Below are 19,009 nucleotides of genomic sequence, written 5' to 3'. Positions count from 1 at the left end.
CCTTCTTATGTTAGGTCTGGGATTGCAAGACCATTTAGTCCTGGGGTCTCTAATCCGTTCACCTTCCTTTTCTGCATTTCAGAGTTCTCTTTGGTTGCCTCTTGTATTTTTTCCAGGGTTTGTGTTTATATCAGTACTTAGCTGGGAGAGGTACAGGGAGAAAGTTGTTTGTGCCATTCACAGACTTTTCCATGAATGGAAGTCTCGCTCATGGACTTTTGGGGGAGGGAAACCCTTAAGACTACCCATAATAGAAAAATATGAATTTGGTCAGTGGCTTTATTTCAGCAGAAAGTACTCTATTCTGGTACATTTCTACCTCTTATAGTTCCCTATAAATGAAACCAGAACACAATCTAACTGCTCCTTCTTCCCCCTCCTTCCTCCACTTCTCTAATCATGCTGCCACTATAGACTTCTATGAATGGAAGTTCTTGTATCTTTGAAAGTGCAGAAAAAGAGTTAAATTAAAGCCTGGTTTCAGTTTGCCACCCTTTGTGGTGGGAAAGTGAGTCAGCAAATGCTCTATCCTTGGGCCACCACTTCTTCCTCCACCATGGCCTCTTGTCAACCTCACCAAGCTTAACTTCCCAAGACTGGGAAAATGGGCTTTTAAAGACAATTTGTCACCTCTTGAACATCAAACTCAAAAAGAGAAAGATACCTTAAGTGTAGATGCCATCTGCCTTTATTTACTCTTCATCACCCTTCTCTTTCAGAAACAGCTGGACAGATGCAAGCTTTTACTCTAAAGAGCAGTTTATAGAAACAGATTAAAGAAAGGATTTGTTTTTAAATTTTTGAACAATAACTTGATTTAATTAACATAGTCACTAATTGTATTATAACTGAAAATGCCCCAGCCCTTGGGCAAAAATCTGAAAAATGCAGGGAAGTTGCTGATGAAGATTTTGCATGAGGGTTCAGAAAATCAAATACTCATTTCATTTCTAAGGGAAATAATAAAAAAAAAAATCTAAAGGAAATTTAAAGAATTAGTAAATATAACAGCTGTAATCTGATGTGTCCCTCTCAAATTCATTTGTTGAAACCTAACCCCCAAGGTGATGGTCTTAGGAGGTGGGGTCTTTGGGAGGTGCTGAAGGTGGAGGCGCTAATCCCCCATGAATGGATTAGTGCCTTTATAAAAGAGACCCCACAGACCTCCCTAGACCCTCTCACAGTGTGAGGATACAACGAGAAACTGACAGTCTGCAACCCAGAAGAGGGCTCTCCCCAAAACCTGACCATGCCGGCACCCTGATCTTGTACTTCCAGCCTTCAGAACAATGAGAAGTAAATTTGTGTTGTTTACAAGCTACCTAGTCTGTGGTATTTTGTTATAGCAGTGTGAATGGACTAGAACAATAACTGTATACATATATAAATGGAATTCTCAAATTCTAGGAAAAATCCGAAGATCTAGAAATAAGTGATATTTTCTCATTTGTTGAGTGTTAGAAATATAAACAATATAATTTTATACTAGTGATCTCAACAGGGTTGGGGAGGCATGGGGCAGTGCATGAGAACTGTAATAGTAAAAGTAGAAAAACTTGATTCTCCCTTAGATGAATTTATGTGTGAATGGAAAATGCTATAAAATGTTTTCAGGTAGGAAAGTACTTGCAGCACAGAATAAAATCACAGTTTTCCAGGACTTTGGGGGAAAACTTTATTTACTGTTTTAAGTTTTCATTTTAATACAATGAGAGTGAGAAAAATAGCCTATCAAGGATATCTGTATTCTTCTCCCTGGAACCTGTAAGTCCCCTTACACAGCAGAAGGGACTTTGTAGATGTGATGAAATTAAGGACCTTGAGGTGGGGAGATTATGTTGGATTGTAGGCTTGGGAGATGGAGGAAGGGTCCATGAGCCATGGAACACAGGTGGCCTCTGAAAGGTGGAAAAGTCAAGGAAATGGGTTCTCCCTAAAGCCTCCAGAAAGATATCCAGCCCTGCCAACTCTTTGATTTTAGCCCATCTCAGACTTCTGACCTTTAGAACTATAAGATAATAAATTTGTTGTTTTGAGCTCCTAAGTTTGTGATAATTTGTTATGGAAGCAGTAGAAGACTAATGCAAATACTTAGGTTATATTTAAGGATGTTGCTGTTCACCTCATATGCTTTTCTATATAAAAGCATTACTCCACCACTGACTTTGCCCCCCCCCCCCATTTGGCAATGTCTGGAGACATTTTTTATTTTCATGAGTAGGGTGGGTGCCATCGTCATCTAGTGGATAGAGGCCAGGGATGCTGCTAAACATTCTACAATGGAAAGACCAGCCCCTCAACAAGAAAGTGTTATCCAGTCCAAAATGTCATTAGTGCCCAGGTTGAGAAATCCTAAACTAGATTGATTTTCATAAGTATGCAGGAAGTTGAGGCCTACCGTGCAGTTTGCTCTAAATTAACTGCGTAGTCTATCTAGACCTGCACTCTCCAACAGGATGGCTGTTAGACATATGGCTATTTAAATTCATTAAAATTAAATAATTTTAAAATGAAGTTTCTCAGTCACACTTGTCATATTTCAAGTGCTCACTGGTCACGGTGCCTAGTGACTACCATACTGGATAACTGATATAGAACATTTCTATTATTGCAGAAAGTTCTGTTGGGTTGTACTGGTCTTTCAGACCCTTGCTACCTGGAGTGTTATGTATGGACAAGTAAAATCAACATTACCTAGGAGCATGTTAGCAATGCAGACTCTCAGACCCCACCCCAGATCTGTTAAACCAGAATCTGTATTTTAATAAGATCCCTAGATGATTCATGTTCACATTCAAGTTTGAAAAGTCTCAGTGACTTTCTCTTGCCTTGTTTCCTTTCTCCTTCCCTCTGGTGCTCCTTCTGTTTCCCTTTTGGCTGCACAAAACGCCTTTCTTCTCAACTTCAGTTTCTAGGCTTTTCAAGCCAGAGCTATGTCTTATTTCATCCCCTCCCCCCTCCCCCAGAGACATTTAACACACTGTCTTGCACAACATAGTTGCTTGGTGTTATTGTTTCTGGACTGAATTGTATTGAAATAACTTCTGAGCAGTCTTAGTATAGGTCCTTTTTCTTTTAACCAAAACGATGGCTATTTTCATCTTTTCCTTTATAATATGAGCATTTCCTAGAGTTTTGATTATAAAAAAAAAAAAAAACCTTTTCAAATATTGTGAATGAAAGGTTCATTGTGAATTAAAATTCCTAGTGATTCCACGATGTGAAGACGAGAATGCATCATAGTATGCTGTCTCTGGGTAACAAAATGAAGCAGCACTTTTTACTATTAATATTAATTACAGACATCTCCAGAATCATCATATGTTCTATTGGAATAATTTGTATCGCATTAAAAACTAAATGCCTCATGTTTGAGTCATCTAAGAGGATTATCAGGTTTTTTTTTTTTTTTGTATCAATCAAAATCTGTTACTTTATGTGGTAGCTACCACTGCAAGGAATTAACTTGTTCTTTCTTTGCACCAGTGCAATGAAAACATTCATCAGATGTTTTGGAGGTAAGGTGACGTAGACTCCATGAACAGCTTGATTTTATGAGTGTTGCAGCTTGTAGCATACATAAGAATTAAGTCCTGTAGCAAAGGGACAAATTAAAAATTGTAGTTTAATTAGCCATAGACTATTCAGACTGTAAGGGATCTCTTTCATTTTGCAAATAAGGAAACTGAGACCCAGAGAAGTCAGTGTGGGGCAAAAGATGGTCCCATTGCTTGTGTTTTGTGGAAAGGGAAACATGGGAGACCTTTCTTTTAGACCTCTTGTCTTCATTTCATAAATGCATGCAGTGAGTGAACCAGAAGATCCTCGCATGCCCCTCGCAACTTTGAAAACATTTTTAATCCAGTTCTCCTTATTTTAAAAGTAATGTTCTTTTTATAGTTTCACACTGCCTCTCTGTAGACTATTTTCATCTGGGTGGAAACCCTCACTACAGTACTGGTATTGAAGTTGGATTTAAATTCATGCTTCTTTGTGCATATTAATCTGAATTTTAAAAGTTTTAATTTCATACATAGGTGAATAAAAGTGCCAAATTATGTAAATTCTCTGTTAGAGTTCTGCAATTCCAAACTTATTAGGCAAAGCCAAACAGACTTAAAATTCCTGAAAGCACAACTAGCACTGCAAAAAAATAATTTGGTCCAGAGATTTTGGTGTGGATTGCCTAGAATTGTAAGCCAAAAAGTTGTTTTAGGACACTTTTTTTTCCCCTGAGGATAGAGCATTGCCTTTCATTGGACTCTGAGAGGGGCTGATGTCATAGAAATGATTAAGAACCACCAGTCTTTTCAACTCCTGAAATATATATATACAATCTGAGGGCTGGTGAGAACATGACTTTTGCAAGATTGCAAGTTTTATTAGTAGGATTTCTCGAAACCCCCATTTTTCTATTAAACGTTTTCCTCCTTCCTTTAAAATTTCTATGATTGTGAACTTTATGTAACTTCTATGAAATAATCCCCAAATGATGAAAATTCGACAACAGTGCTGTAGAGATGACAGTCATTGACAAGAGTAGTGTGGGTATCTGCTTAGTTAAAAAAAACTTTAAAGAGCTCATTTTAGTCAAAACCCAGTTCTTTTTCTTGCTGCTTATGCTGCCTTTCTCCCTATCTTTCTAGTTGTCTTTTTTTTTTCTTCTACCATAGGTCTTATGCTCCTCAAAGAAAGTATGATGAGAATACTCTCGTTTGGAGAACACAGGTGTCTATAACTTACGCAAGAGATAGCACTGATACAAAGGTTTCTCCCTGTATGATCTGTGTGCAATTCTGATCTGTTGGAGCTTTGTGAATATGCTAAGGGGGTCGGAGGGTGGGAAGGCAGGATGCAGGAAAAAATTTCTTCTGCCTGAATAAAACGTTGCACATCCATATACAAGTTACCCTCAGCCCCAACTTTTAAGCCATGCTTACATGTATGATTTATTTGATAAATGTTCATGTGTAGTACACTCTTCAGAAGTCTTTAATCAAGCAACCTCACTTGTATTATATAATAATAGTTCCATCTTATTGGAACTTTCTAATCTTATACTATTCCATCTAATAAGATGGAATGGTCCTATTTTTGCTGATCCTTTGCTTTCTTTTTCTTACCAGTTTAAGTGTTGGGTTACTTTCCATGTTGTACCCTGGAGCACAATGGGGAATTTTAAAAAAATCAAATACTTAAGTGCAAACTGCAGAATAAACGGTCAGTAGTCAGACTAAGCAACTACATTTCACACTTTGAGGTGCCTTGTGTATGTTCCATATGCGGGTTGCCCCTGATAAGTTCAACTGGGCATTATAAAAGATACCTTGTAGAAATGCATTTAAAAAGTGTAATTGCACTTTATAACTTTACATCGTTAAAATCAAAAGACTGGAAGAAATAGGAGGTGTCTGAAAAATAAAGGTTTATTAAAAGGAAACCATCAGTAGTAATTTTGAAAAATTAGAGCCCTGAAAAGTATCAGCAGAGTTTAAAACCTTAAGAGGTAACAAGACTCTACAAATTGGACTTGAAGGTCTACGTCGGCGTCATAGCCCTGGATGAAATCAGGAAAGTCCATTTCTCTCTCCAGTCTAAACCGGAAGCAGATATTTTAGTGACAGCTTGGAGCAAAAAGTAGGCAGATGAATCGCCACAGCTTATATCTTCCCTAACAGGATTTTTCTCTCTGTAAGCCCTAACTGATTAAGGTCTTTTATTAAGAAATGTATATGAAGTGGGTGGGTGAATGTAACGAGAAAAGCAAGAGAAATGTCTGGGGTGGTCCAAAGCGTCCCTTCCCTTTCCTTACAAAAGCAAACATGCAACCCCTCTCGACTTCATTTGTTCTTAGGAAAATTTTTTGTTTTATCTGTTTTCTTTTCTCCTTTTGCCAAAACTAGAGTGTGGTGGAATTCTCTCAGCACTGGCCCTTTCCCAGCAGCCCAGCTGTTTCAGGAGGGTGGGGTCCAATCCTACTGAGGTGGTCGGAGGGCATCGAATGCTGACCACCCACCCTCAGTGCTTTCATGGTCTGATCCGTCCCCACCATCCCCTCCTCAGCCATGTGGGCAACAGAAATGTGAGGCCTGCGTCCGCTCCCTGAAGAAGTTCCTTCCCTGCCTTATCTGTTTTTTTCGAACATCTCATCTGGCTCAGGCCCTGTCGTTAAAAACAAGACAGCCTCACCCAGCTTCACAGTTAGGAGGAAGATCTGGCCTCCGCCTTGGGCCTTGAGCGGGGGACTCAGTCCTGCCTCTCCTCGTGGAGGGGCCCACACTGTCGCGTGGCCAGGCGGCAGCATCCACCCCAGAGAAACTTGGAGCAAGCTGCCCAGAGACCCCCCACTGGCTGGCCAGCTCTGAACAGGCTCAGAGTACAGCGTCTCCATTCCTGTGTTCCCAGGCTCTCCGAAGCCAGAAGGATTTCATTGTTTCCAGAACTCGAGAGCAGCAGAACAGGCTAAGGTGGCCCATTACTCTTTGAAATTGTTCCCCTCTGCCTGAAGCATAGGAAAATCAAGGATCACTTAAACTTTGTATTAATTTGTCTCTTACCTCAAATCCTTTTTCATATGAGGTAGGCTCTAAAAGTAAGAAATGAAAAGAAAATACTCCTTTTATTTCCAACTGAAAGAAGAAAGGGGATGACCTGGAATTTGAGAGCTCATCAAGAAATGCTTGTGGGGACTTTCAGAAGGTTCTTAAACCGAAGGAAAGCAGGCTGATGGTCCCTTTGTGGCTGAGGTGGCAGTGTACCAGAGAACACAGCCCTGCAGTTTGCTCTCTCTCTGGGCTGGAAGAACCAATAGCAGTTTGCCCCGGATATCCATATTTCTTATAGATTTATTCCTTGAGTTTTCCCTGAAGGAGAACAAAAGGGGAAAAAATGGAGGGAGCCTACTAGGTGGCCTCATGCTTTATATTCTACCTGCAGGGTGTCTCATTCTGTCCTTGCAGCAATGTTGAAAGTACATAGTATCCCCACTTGACAGATAAGGAAACTGAGGCTCAGTGACGTTGAATAACTTGTCCATTGTCACACAACTAGTAAGGGAAAGAAACAGTATGTGACCTCAGGCCTATCTCTTTTCTCCTATCATATGAATACTGACCCTTAAAATCCTCCAGTTGTGCAGCCTGGGAGGTTAAAAGAAATTTTATCTGCAAGGAGCCTCAATCCATCCTCTTCCTCACCAAGTAGCTTCTTTTTTTTTTTTTTTTTTTTTTTGCGGTATGCGGGCCTCTCACTGTTGTGGCCTCTCCCGCTGTGGAGCACAGGCTCCGGACGCGCAGGCTCAGCGGCCATGGCTCACGGGCCCAGCTGCTCCGCGGCATGTGGGATCCTCCCGGACCGGGGCACGAACCCGTGTCCCCTGCATCGGCAGGCGGACTCTCAACCACTGCGCCACTAGGGAAGCCCCCAGCTAGCTTCTTGAGTGCCTGTGGGAATAATGCCTGAATATTGTCAATTGTTTCCTTAATTATTAAAGAGAAACATGCTCTTTGTAAAAAACCCAAAATTACAAAAATATTTACATTAAAATTTAAAATCCATACTGCCACCCTGCCTCCTTGTGGTAACTCCTGTCAACAATCTGGTGTGTATTCTTCCAGACTTTTTTGTAATACATGTAAGGTATATATGCATATCTATAGAAATTTTATAACAAATGGAATATTGTAACCTTACAGACTTAATACAATTTGTGTATCTTCTGACGTGGGTCAGTACAGTAGAGCAACGTCAGTCTGTGTGATGGTTGCTTACTACTCCACTTATATATAATGTCAGCGAATGTTTAGATTTACAGTTTTCCCCCAGTACAAATATTGCTTCATCAAGCATTCTGTATTCATAGTATATGCTGCTTCAAGTATTTCTGGATGGGATGCATTTCTACAGGTGGAATTGTTAGATAGAACATTTTAAATTTAGACATTGCCAAATTGCCTCCAAAAAGGTTGTCAGATGACTCTTCTGTCAACAGTATATCGGTGTGTCCATGGATTTACTACTCATGCCATCATTAATAGGATTATAAATCTTCCCCAGTCTGTTAGCTGTACTTTTAAGATAAGAATATAATATTTAATGCAGATGAGCTTTAGTTCTGAAGCCAAAAGAGCTTTCTAGCATTTCATTCTTGGATTGAAAGACTCAACCACCCAGCCATGGACATTGCTGGACAACCATGCCCCTGCCCCCTCTCCCTGCCCACACACACAGTCTGAGCCACTAAGCTCCCTGCATGCTTCTGAGAGGGCCAGACAGATGCTTCTTACCAACAGATGGGAAAAACAAACTAAAGATGATTTGGTGCTAATTCAATCTTTCTTATCTCAGTTTCTCTCTCTCTCTCCCCGCCTCCCTCTCCCCCTCTTTTTCCCCTCCCGCCTTTATTAAAGTATAATTGACATATAACAAGCTACATATATTTAAAGTATACAGTTTAGATATAATTGATAATAATCAATTTCTGGTATAGCAATCTAAAAATCTGTATGTGGGGCTTCCCTGGTGGCGCAGTGATTGAGGGTCCGCCTGCCAATGCAGGGGACGTGGGTTCGTGCCCCGGTCCTGGAGGATCCCGCATGCCGCGGAGCGGCTGGGCCTGTGAGCCATGGCTGCTGGGCCTGCGCGTCCAGAGCCTGTGCTCCACGGCGGGAGAGGCCACAGTGGTGAGAGGCCCGCGTGCCGCAAAAAGAAATAATAATAATAAAAATTAAAAATAAAAATCTGTACGTATATGAACATATATGTGAGGGATATGTGATGCACACACACACACATACAGAGTATATACCTATTCTTAGCTTTCCCTTAACCAACTTGATTATTAACAAAAACTTTGTAAAACATAGTAATTCATGCCCATAGCCACTTTTCTCTTATTCCTTTCACAGCAAAACTGCCTAAAAGATTTGTCTGTACTCGGAGGGTCCAGTTTCTCTCCTGTTCACTCTTGAATCTACTACAATGAGGCTTACATTCTCAAGACCCACTGAACTGTCCTCAAGTGACCTCCTTATCGCTAAATCCTTTCCTTCAGTTGCTTACAGGTTTCTCCCCTCCTCTCCCTCTTCCTAGCACTCAGTCTATCAGCGAATCATATCAGCTTTACCATCAAGCTTCTCATGTTCAGAACCACCCTTAGCTCTTGTCTGGATCACTGTGTGAACCTCTAGCTGCCCTGCTTCTTCCTCACTTGCTCTCCCATAGTCTCCAAATACTGTCCTCCTCTGAAAGATATTTTACTGATTTATTTTGTTAGTAAAGTTCTTTCACACCCTTCCTAGAACCTAAGCTCCATGAGGGGAGATAGTTTTTCCTGTTTGGTTCACTGTGGCATCCCCAGTACCTAGAATAGTACCTGACATACAGTATACACTCATATATTTAGATGAATTTTTTAAAAAGGGTTAGTCGACTATAGCCTTAAGACCAGGTCATTCAGCTCTGACAGTTACCAAGAATCAATTGTTTTTGCTCCTAAAGTGCCAGGTTATTCTAACAATAATGTAACTAGGTAAATATCACGTTATCTAATAAAAATGAGGGCAATGAGAAAACGTTTCTGAGAAAGCTAAGGGGAAGGCTTTGTAAATATTCAATGAAGACAAGTTGCAAAAAGAAACTGCTTTAAGTTTGCTGGGGAGAACAACTGTCAGTGTGGGGAAAGCCATAAAAAATCAGCAAGGTTTTTGTACTCAAATTGCTTTCCAAGAATTTTAAGTTCTGACTCCACTTTTAAGAAGCCAATTTGGAGGGAGTTAGTATGTGATGCTTTATTGGTGTGGCTTTGCTTGGAAGGTGATGCAGAACTCCAGTTAACAGACCCATATTCAAATATAAAGCCTTGATTCTAGGTTAAAGGATTGGCACATGAATACAAATCGGTATTTTAAATTCAAATAAAATATTGAAGGTATCATTTTTATAATTTTGTATTCTAAACATTTTTAAAATTAATTGACTGTTAGCCTCAACTGAAGCTTATTATAGGGTATCTGTGTTTGTATGTGCACACATTTTTTTTGTCTCTGTTGTTAAAGCATAATTGATACCATTTTATGTGTATGTTTTAACACCTTGTTCTTCTTACTTAGCAGTGTATCTTGGAGATCATTTGGTAAGGATAGAATTTCTTGAGAACTTTAGAAAGTTGAATAGAATCCCACTTTATGAATCAACTTAATTTATTTTACTTCTCTACTTGTGGTTGCCTAGATTATTTCCAATTTTTAAAAATAAACAATGCTGCAAAGAATTCCTGGCACATACATAATTTTATTATGTGTAAATATATAGGATAAATTCTGAGAAGTGATCTTGATGCAGTTTATTTTGATGGCTTTAGAACTGATTGATTTTTATTCAGGATTTATGTGTTAGAACTTGCTTTGTGATATTTTGTCTTAGTTTTGAGCAACCGATATTTCACTCTGAACGTGTAGTTAAACTGATTGAAATTCACGTACAAAAATATGTTTATGATTTGAATTTGGAAGTCTTTAGCCTAAATACCCACTTCCCAATTGAATAATCATTTTTATCACTTAAAAAGAACTTTTTAATACAAGTTTCTGATAACAAGAGATATCTTAGGCACACAGCTATCTTACTGTAGAACAGACTATGCCTCCCTCCTACTCTGCCAAGTCTGTACTTCATAAGCATCAATTCAGAGCATTTAGCAACTGTAAGAGACATAGCCAGTCTCCAAATGCACTATCATATTTACAGTTTCTGCTCTTCTTCTTTCTGTGTCTTTCAGCCATTAAGTGTGTATATATATATATATAACCATTTATATATATATATATATACACATAAACACATACATAATTTTTAAATAAACATTTTTAGATTGCAAGAATATTTCTGAATATGCTTTTGGATTAAATTTTAATTTTTCCCCTCATTTTGTTAGTAAAATAATGAATTATAAATTAAATTTCCATTATGTTTTTTCGTCCTCGAATTTTGTCTTCTGGGTAACACATATCTTGTCGATCCATGAACTACTACAGCCAGTAGTTCATGAACTGCAAAGAATAAAATACACAGGATTCTGTCATCAGCTATCTTCTGTGCGTATTTTCAGCCAGATTTCAGTAGTCGTTTAGACTTGTACCATTTTGGGAGAATCCTAATTCATAGCTGAAAAATTAAATATGTTGTAAAACCAATTACAAATTCCCTGTTTATGTTGAACTTTTTCTAAGGAAAGATTCTGGGCAGGGGGAGTTTCATTTATCCTTTAAGGGATAAGTATTATTCAAATCACTTTGGTAACAGCTAGACCACAGTCATGCAATAAGTTTAGTATCATTTTCTCAGTTAGACGGTGTTGAACTGTGGCTGACAACACTGATTTTCTGTGAGATTTAAGATTGATCATTTTTAAAATAAGGGAGGGAAATCTGGGTTTGAAAAATTTTGTAATCACTATGTTTAGGAGGCAAAACAGATTTAATTGTTCTGAGAATGGTGAATTATCTCCTGTGTGAAGAATATGCAAGTGACATTATCCCTTTTTCGTTGGGTCTCGTATGAAAGAAAATAAATCTCATTGTCTTTTTTTTTTTTTGTCTTTTTTAAGACACTAAGACGCAGTGACTGTTTTGAATGTGTATGGGTATGTAACACACGTACATATTTGTTATATATACATTTATATAGTATATGTATGTGTATATATGTTTGTATGCATATATATAAATTATATATTATTTTTAAGTTTAAAATATATCTGTTACTTAAAAATGATAAGGGCTTATAAGAAAAACCTTTGTTAGGCATTTAGAGTAGCATTGTTTTTTAGATATTAGTGGGTAATAATGCTCTGGTGAGCCAGTCTTATTCTAGTTAGTTCACTCCAAGACAGAGCTGGGTGGAAATCCGAAAACATGTTTAGGGGGGCAGAGGAGAGGCGGGGACCCATCTTGACATGGTTTAACACACATTGATTTCGTAGGGAGGACTAAGATCCTCATTGTAGAAGCAAGAAGAGCGAGGCCAAGGAGAGGTTAACTCGGACACAGCAGCGGTGTAGGATGGATTTACCTTGACTCGTTTTAGATCTGTGAGATGTCTGATTTTTTTGTCAAAACACAAATTTGCCAACCAGACTGGAAGTGCTTTCTGTTTTTTTCATCAAAAACCTTGGACTCCCTCCCTTGAGGTCTTCTCTGTCAGACATTTTTTTCTTTTTAACTTTGGTTCTTATGTTCCAAATATAAGCAAAGTTCAACGAGTTAGGAAAAAGTCCCTCTAGAAAAAAGCCTCTAATTGTGAGACCAGATGGTAAGCATTATTCAGCTGATGGGGGTGTGTAGATTTCAGGGAAGGTGTGGTAATCTGATCTTGCTCTGCAGCTGTGACCCCTTCTTCCAAAACAGCCTCCTTCCTCACTGCTTTTTGCGTCCACATTCCAGCATCTCTCCTTCCATCATCGTGGGCACCGGGGCCCTCACAGACTGGTTTGACAGATGTAGAAGAAAGGACTGAAGCTCGCTCGAGGAAGAGCGACTTCTGCTATTTATTCCAAACGACAGATATATTTTGATTATTCTCCTCCCCATGTTACTTGCAATATTGGCAAATCATGCCAAATGTAACCACTCTTGTTCAGCCCACTGAGAAACAGTCTTAAAGGACTCAAATCGCCATGAGCCCATCAGGGTGTCTTTAAGGCCTCTCCATCTGAAGTCATGCAGGTACCTCAGGCTGAAGATAAATAAAACCTAGGGCACCATCTGTGTTCTCTTCACCTACCCTGAGAAAACACCAACTGATACTTTCTCCTGTATTTCTTCCTTCAGTGGAAGGTAGCACCATCCTTCTGTCACCCAAATGGAACATCTAGGAATCATTCTAGACTCATATCTTTCTCATCCATTCCATGCAGTCCATCTTCTAAATACTTTTCCAATCCTTTCATACCTCTCTTCTCCCATTGCCACTGCTTGTGTTCAGGCTCTTCTTTCACCTCTGGAATTTGGAAATATCTGATGGTTTTGCCTTTATTTTTATCCACATCATTTTCTTCTTCCCTTCTCTTACAGTGTTGTATATTAAATGAGACTCCGGCCAATGAGGCCAATGAAATTAAAATCTCATGGGAGGAAGGATAGATGAAGGTCATTATTTCTTATATGTTCTGCAGGCCATTGTAGTATGTGGCTGGGGCTGAGAATAAATGCTAGACTGGAAAAATTTCAAATATCTTTGCCAGGCTATGTACAAGGTCTTCACGGTCTTGAACATCTTATCTTCTGCTACTTCTGCTTCTGACTTTACAATAAGCAACCACAAACTACTTGTGCTTCCTCTTTCTTTCATGCTATTGCATACCATCCTTGGTTTTATGCCTTGATCTGTGGGGATTCGTCCATCAGAAATGTTCCAGAAATATACAAACTACCTAAAGGACTGTCCCTACTGAGTACCACATTATCTTATTCATCATCTTGGTAGGTACTGAGCTGACCCATGAGAAACTCCAAAATGATTTGGGGCTTCCATGCTTCTCTGTGTTCCTCTCTTTTCCTTCTTGTTATTCTTGTCACATCCAACTGCAAGTCCTAGGAATCTCTTAGCATTAGGATGGTGTCATCTCAGAACTTTTTGAAATGCCAGGTCTTCATGGTCCAAAACATGCTTCCACATTTTGCCCTGGAAGAAATCTGCCCTGGAACTGCTACACCAGCCTGCACACATTATGCTTCCCATGATGGCAATAGGTAGTGTAGTCAGGTAGATGTGCAGTGTGTAGAGGGCTTTTACGTGTCATATCTATCTCAATTTGATCCTCGCCACACCCTATGGAGTAGGCAGAGAGCTATTATTTCTCCACTTTACAGATGTGGAGATGGAGGTTCTTTTCATTCTTATCAACCTGCCTTATAGGTGTGCACTTGAGTCTCTACAGATTATATGTTGGTAATCTGTCCACAGGTTACAGATCAAGGGTCCCCAATGCACATCTCAAGTTCTATGACCCAACTGGATTATGGTTGGCTCCTTTTTACTAAAGGGGCTTGGTTGTAGTTTTTGTTTTTAGAAACTTGGTGGTAAATCCGTGATTTGAGCAAAGTTGATCTCATAATGTTCAATCACGATTGTTTAGAAGCCTAATCACCTTGGAATTTTCCACGGCCCATTTTCCACTGAGGTAGTCCACCTTCAGCTTTTGGTCAGTTTGATCCTCGGCACCTCTGTGAAAGAGAGGGGAAGGGAGAAGGAAAAGCTCTGTATGATTGATTTTAGATGTTGATTTTTGAGGCCTGTACTATGAGTCTCTTAAATTACTCAATCAGGTCTCGAAGATCCAAACACAGAGTGTTGGGACCGTGTGGTTGGGCCTAATTATAGTACTACTAAAAACAGTTCCTTTTAATGAAGAAGAAGGGAGGGGAGTTCCTCAGTGAAGCTTAGCTCCTGGTCAGGCTATGGTGTCCCCACTTCCTGTCTCTAATCTAGGCTCCTTGCAAGGTTGATAAGGCCCATTGGGCTAGTTCCTGAGACCATCATGGGTTTTATCGCAAAAATCTTGCTCTTTTTGAATTTAAAAATTAGAAGAAGTTATAAACAACAAATGACTGTATTTGAATTCTGCCACTTTTGAACAAAGTCAGACAGCTTGAGCAAATCCATGAGAATAAGGGTCTTCCCTTCTGCTGCCTGGAAGGAGAAAAAGATCGTGTTATTTAAAATAAATCTATTGAGATGCATGTTGCTGGTATCTAATCAAGCTCTGAATTTGAGCTCAACTAGAGCTTTGATAAAAGAAAGGGGAAAGGAGACTTGAAAGAATGCTCTCCCATTCATGAAGGGCCTGCATGTTTTTAGTTTCCAAGTAAATGGAATAATGGGACCATGTATTTTCCATCCAAGCATTTTCCATCCTGAGAATAATTCCCTTCCCAGCTTCTCAATGAATAATGCATTATTTCTGAAACTCAAGAGGCATTCCTTTGATTTTCCTTTATGTTTAGCTTTCTGAGTGATTTTCAAGCAAGGAAATTCAAGGACTTGGAATGAATGCTTTATTAACATTTTTACTTGAAGTTCAAATAGCTCCTTGGCTATTATCTCCTGATTTTTGAAATATTTTTTTTTCTCCCTAAGCAAAGTCTAAGGTATTGTATTTATTAGAAAATGAAGCACCTTGGCCAGTCTTCAAAGCGAACAGCAGTTTAAAACCAATACACATTCGTGTTTAGAACAAAGAGCTTTATGGGGATACTCTGCTCCTTGCTTTATTTTCATTTCCCTGCTGAAAAGTTTCAAAAAAAGAAAGCTCACATTCAAAACTGGGCTGTTTGGAGACTAAATCTCGTTTGTTTACATTTTGTGAAACTCATTCCTTGAGGCTAGTCCAATTCACGACCCCAATCCAAGCCCGCCTTCACCTAGGCCAGTGCCATTTAAATCAAAAGCTTCAAATGCACTTCTGGGATCATCCCTACTCCCTGTCTGCTCATTGTGTAGCCTAATTACACATAAGGGGCCCATCAAGTAAGATGTAATGGGACATGATGGTGCCCACCAGTTCACGTTCTCTTAGCCAAGGATCCCCAGCTCATTCCTGGGGTAATACGGTGGTAGATTTTAATGCTATTTCACAACCTCCATTTCCCCTGGGAGCCAAGTGAGTGGTTTCAGGAGCTAAATAAGTTGGAACTAAGAACATAATTTGCATTTCCATCCCTTTACAGTTAGAGTAAAATATTCATGATTTAGAAGAGTTGGGGAAGCAAGAGAATTTAAATAGGAAACATCTAGAGCATAAAATTTTGGTTTAAAAGATTTAATTTTATTAATTTAAGAAGTGGGAATATAACATAGTGTTTTCTGGAGCATGGACTCTGGAGCCAGCCTTTAAAAGCAGAAACTCTGGGGTTTGCCTCGGGTCTGCCACTTTCCAGGACCGTGGCGTTGAGCAAGTTATTTTACTTTTCTGTTTCTCAGTTTCTTCCTCTGGGTGATGAGATAATAGTTTCTATCTCCTACAGCTGTGGTACAGATTAAGTGAGTTAATGTTTGTAAAGCATATAGAAAAGTACCATTTAAGTGATAGTTGACTTAAAATAAAAGTAAATGTGCATCTTACTGTTGGAAATTGCTATTTCCAAACAGGCCCGTGCCGCTGAGCAGATAATAACAATATTATTGCTACTGCTGTTTCTGGTAAGATTTACTGGGTGATTATTTTCTGGGTACTCATTTACTCCTGCCACGCCCCAAATGAGGCAAATGGAATCATTTCTGTTTCTCAGATGAGAAAACTGAGGTAAAAAACTAATTTGCCAACACAAGGACCTATGGCGTAGCATAGGGTACTGTGTTCAGGATTTCGTAATAACCTATAATGGAAAAGGATCTGAAAAAGAGTACATATATATGTGTATCTACACACACACACACACACACACACATATACACAAAACTGGATCACTGTGCTGTAAACCTGAAACTAACACAACGTTGTAAATCAACTCTACGTCAATTAAAAAAGGAAAGCAATTTGCCTAAGTTCGCCCAGTTTGTTAAATAGCAGAGCAAGGATTTGAGCCCAAACCGAATCCAGAAACTGTGCCTCAACTAAACGTTAAAGGGTGTTTGTCACAGTGCTTTTGCCTGAAAACAGTCTTACACTATTAAAAACTGTATTTTGGGGCTTCCCTGGTGGCACAGTGGTTGAGTACGCCTGCCGATGCAGGGGACACGGGTTCGTGCCCCGGTCCGGGAAGATCCCACATGCCGCGGAGCGGCTGGGCCCGTGAGCCATGGCCGCTGAGCCTGCGCGTCCGGAGCCTGTGCTCCGCAACGGGAGAGGCCACAACAGTGAGAGGCCCGCGTACCGCAAAAAACAAACAAACAAAAACTGTATTTTTATAAGCATCAAAGTGTGTATCCTGACTGCAGGATGTCTCGATTTCATACCGTAATTGCTTAGCAAACTCTGTTTTGCTCAAAATAATCATCGTCAGTGTCTCAGAAATACCCAATTTTAGTAAGGTCTGAATTAATGAGATTTTATTCAATTGCTCATTTTATCGTCAAAACCTTTTCTGATTATTTCAGAAAATGAACATTTTATTGCCAGTGATGATCCGGTGGCTTTGAAGCTCAGTATTTTTACCTTGAACTGAAATCGTGTCACCCCATGGTTGCTCGCCTCATCATTCTATTTTTCTGTTCTCTCTTTTTTTCAACCTCCCGATCCCGCTCCCCGTCCTCGCAGGTGCCTTTATCATCTGCTGGACTCCTGGACTGGTCTTGTTACTTCTTGACGTGTGCTGCCCACAGTGTGACGTTCTGGCCTATGAGAAGTTTTTCCTTCTGCTTGCCGAGTTCAACTCTGCCATGAACCCCATCATCTACTCCTACCGCGACAAGGAGATGAGCGCCACCTTCAGGCAGATCCTCTGCTGCCAGCGCAGTGAGAACACCAGCGGCCCCACGGAAGGCTCCGACCGCTCAGCGTCCTCCGTCAACCACACCATTCTGGCTGGAGTTCACAGCAACGACCACTCCGTGGTTTAGAAAGGAAACTAACTAAGATGAGACGCGGCCATCATCTACTGAGGGATGATCATCCTCCCCCGTCCCAAAGGCACGGGCAGGGTGAGGTGTGAGAGAGAGGAAAAACACACTCGTGTGCTTAAACACTAACCCATGGCAGTATTTGTTCCTAGACCCACCAAGACTTGATGTATATTGAAAAATTAGCTTATGGGACATCCCTCATCCTACTCCCCGTTCCTTTTGAAAGTAGAAAGTGGAGACCTTGCAATAGAATTCATAAACAGACTCTGGAGTGTCCATTTACACTACACTAACTAGTCTTCAAAAGATTTTGTGTGGTTTGGTGCAAGTCAGAATCAATTCTGACTAATTGAATCCACAATTTCATTTACATACAGGCTTCCCTGTTTTTCTTTTTAAAGGATACATTTCATTTAATAAACATGTTTATGCCTATCAGCATGCTTGTGATGGATAAGACTATAGACTGTTTTTAAACGATCATAACTCCATTTTTTTCCTTATGTAGGAAAACTGTAAATTAGAATTACTTTTCTAGAAAGCATGCATGTAATGTATGTATGCAGTATGCTGTACTTAAAAAGATAAAAGGGTATTAATTTTAAATCTTCTAGGAAATAGAAAAACCTAGATGTCAAAGCCAGTATTTGTTTAGGTTATGAAACAAACAATGATCTAATCACAATATTACCTTTTTTATTAAAGTGTTGTAACATGTATAAAACAAACAGGGAATGTAAGTTTATTATCAGAAGAATATGTTGTACTCTATAAAAGTTATAGAGATGAGCACAGTGGTATTGTTCCCACATATTTATAATATCCAAGTACATTCTAATTATTAGTTCATCAGAGAAATTTTTTAATGACCTGTGTTTTTCTGTATTATAATACATAGTCATTGTAGAAAACTTGAAAAATACAGAAATGTATAAAACATTCAGAAAAAATACTGATAATATCACAACCCAGAAGTAACCACCATTAACAGCTTTTCCCCTGTGTATGCCTATATGTATATTATATACCTTTTTATATAATTGGGATCATACTGTAAACAGTTTTATAACCAGTTTGTTTTTTCCACTGCATAATTGCCACATTTTCCTATGGCATTAAAAATTTTACAAAAACATAATTTTAATGGCTATATAATATTCCATTTAATGGATGCAACTCAGTTTATTTAACCATTCCTGTATTGTTGACTACTTAGGTTATGTCTAATTTTCACTATTATAAATAATGTTGCAAAAATTTTATGTACATAAAACTTTGTCTATGTAATTGATTATTTACTTAGGACGCATTCCCATGAAGGATTTTTTTTTTTAATGTGAAATGTCTTTTTATGCTCTTACCTTTTATAAAAGGGGATTTCCTGCTTTTGCCCTATGTAGGTGGCAATTGTGAGGAAAGGCAGTTAAATTACCTTTTTACAAAGGAAATG

The 19,009-nt window shown here is 39.2% G+C and overlaps 1 protein-coding gene across 2 annotated transcripts in view; it reads left to right on the top strand.

Moving 5' to 3' along the window:
• Positions 1 to 18,463, top strand: part of LPAR1 (lysophosphatidic acid receptor 1) — a 156,269-nt gene extending 137,806 nt beyond the window's left edge. For both annotated transcript variants that reach the window (XM_029203183.1, XM_029203184.1), the window contains one exon: positions 17,255 to 18,463. In XM_029203183.1, coding sequence (XP_029059016.1) covers positions 17,255 to 17,556 — 302 coding nt within the window. In that variant the 3' untranslated portion in view covers positions 17,557 to 18,463. The remainder of the gene's footprint in view (positions 1 to 17,254) is intronic.
• Positions 18,464 to 19,009: the final 546 nt, after the last annotated feature.

The sequence above is a fragment of the Monodon monoceros genome, unplaced genomic scaffold, assembly GCF_005190385.1.
Source record: "Monodon monoceros isolate NGI ecotype Baffin Bay Population unplaced genomic scaffold, NGI_Narwhal_1 Super_Scaffold_5, whole genome shotgun sequence".
NCBI lineage: Eukaryota > Metazoa > Chordata > Mammalia > Artiodactyla > Monodontidae > Monodon > Monodon monoceros.
Note: the sequence above shows the minus strand (reverse complement) of the source record. Positions and strands in the feature narration are given on the sequence as shown.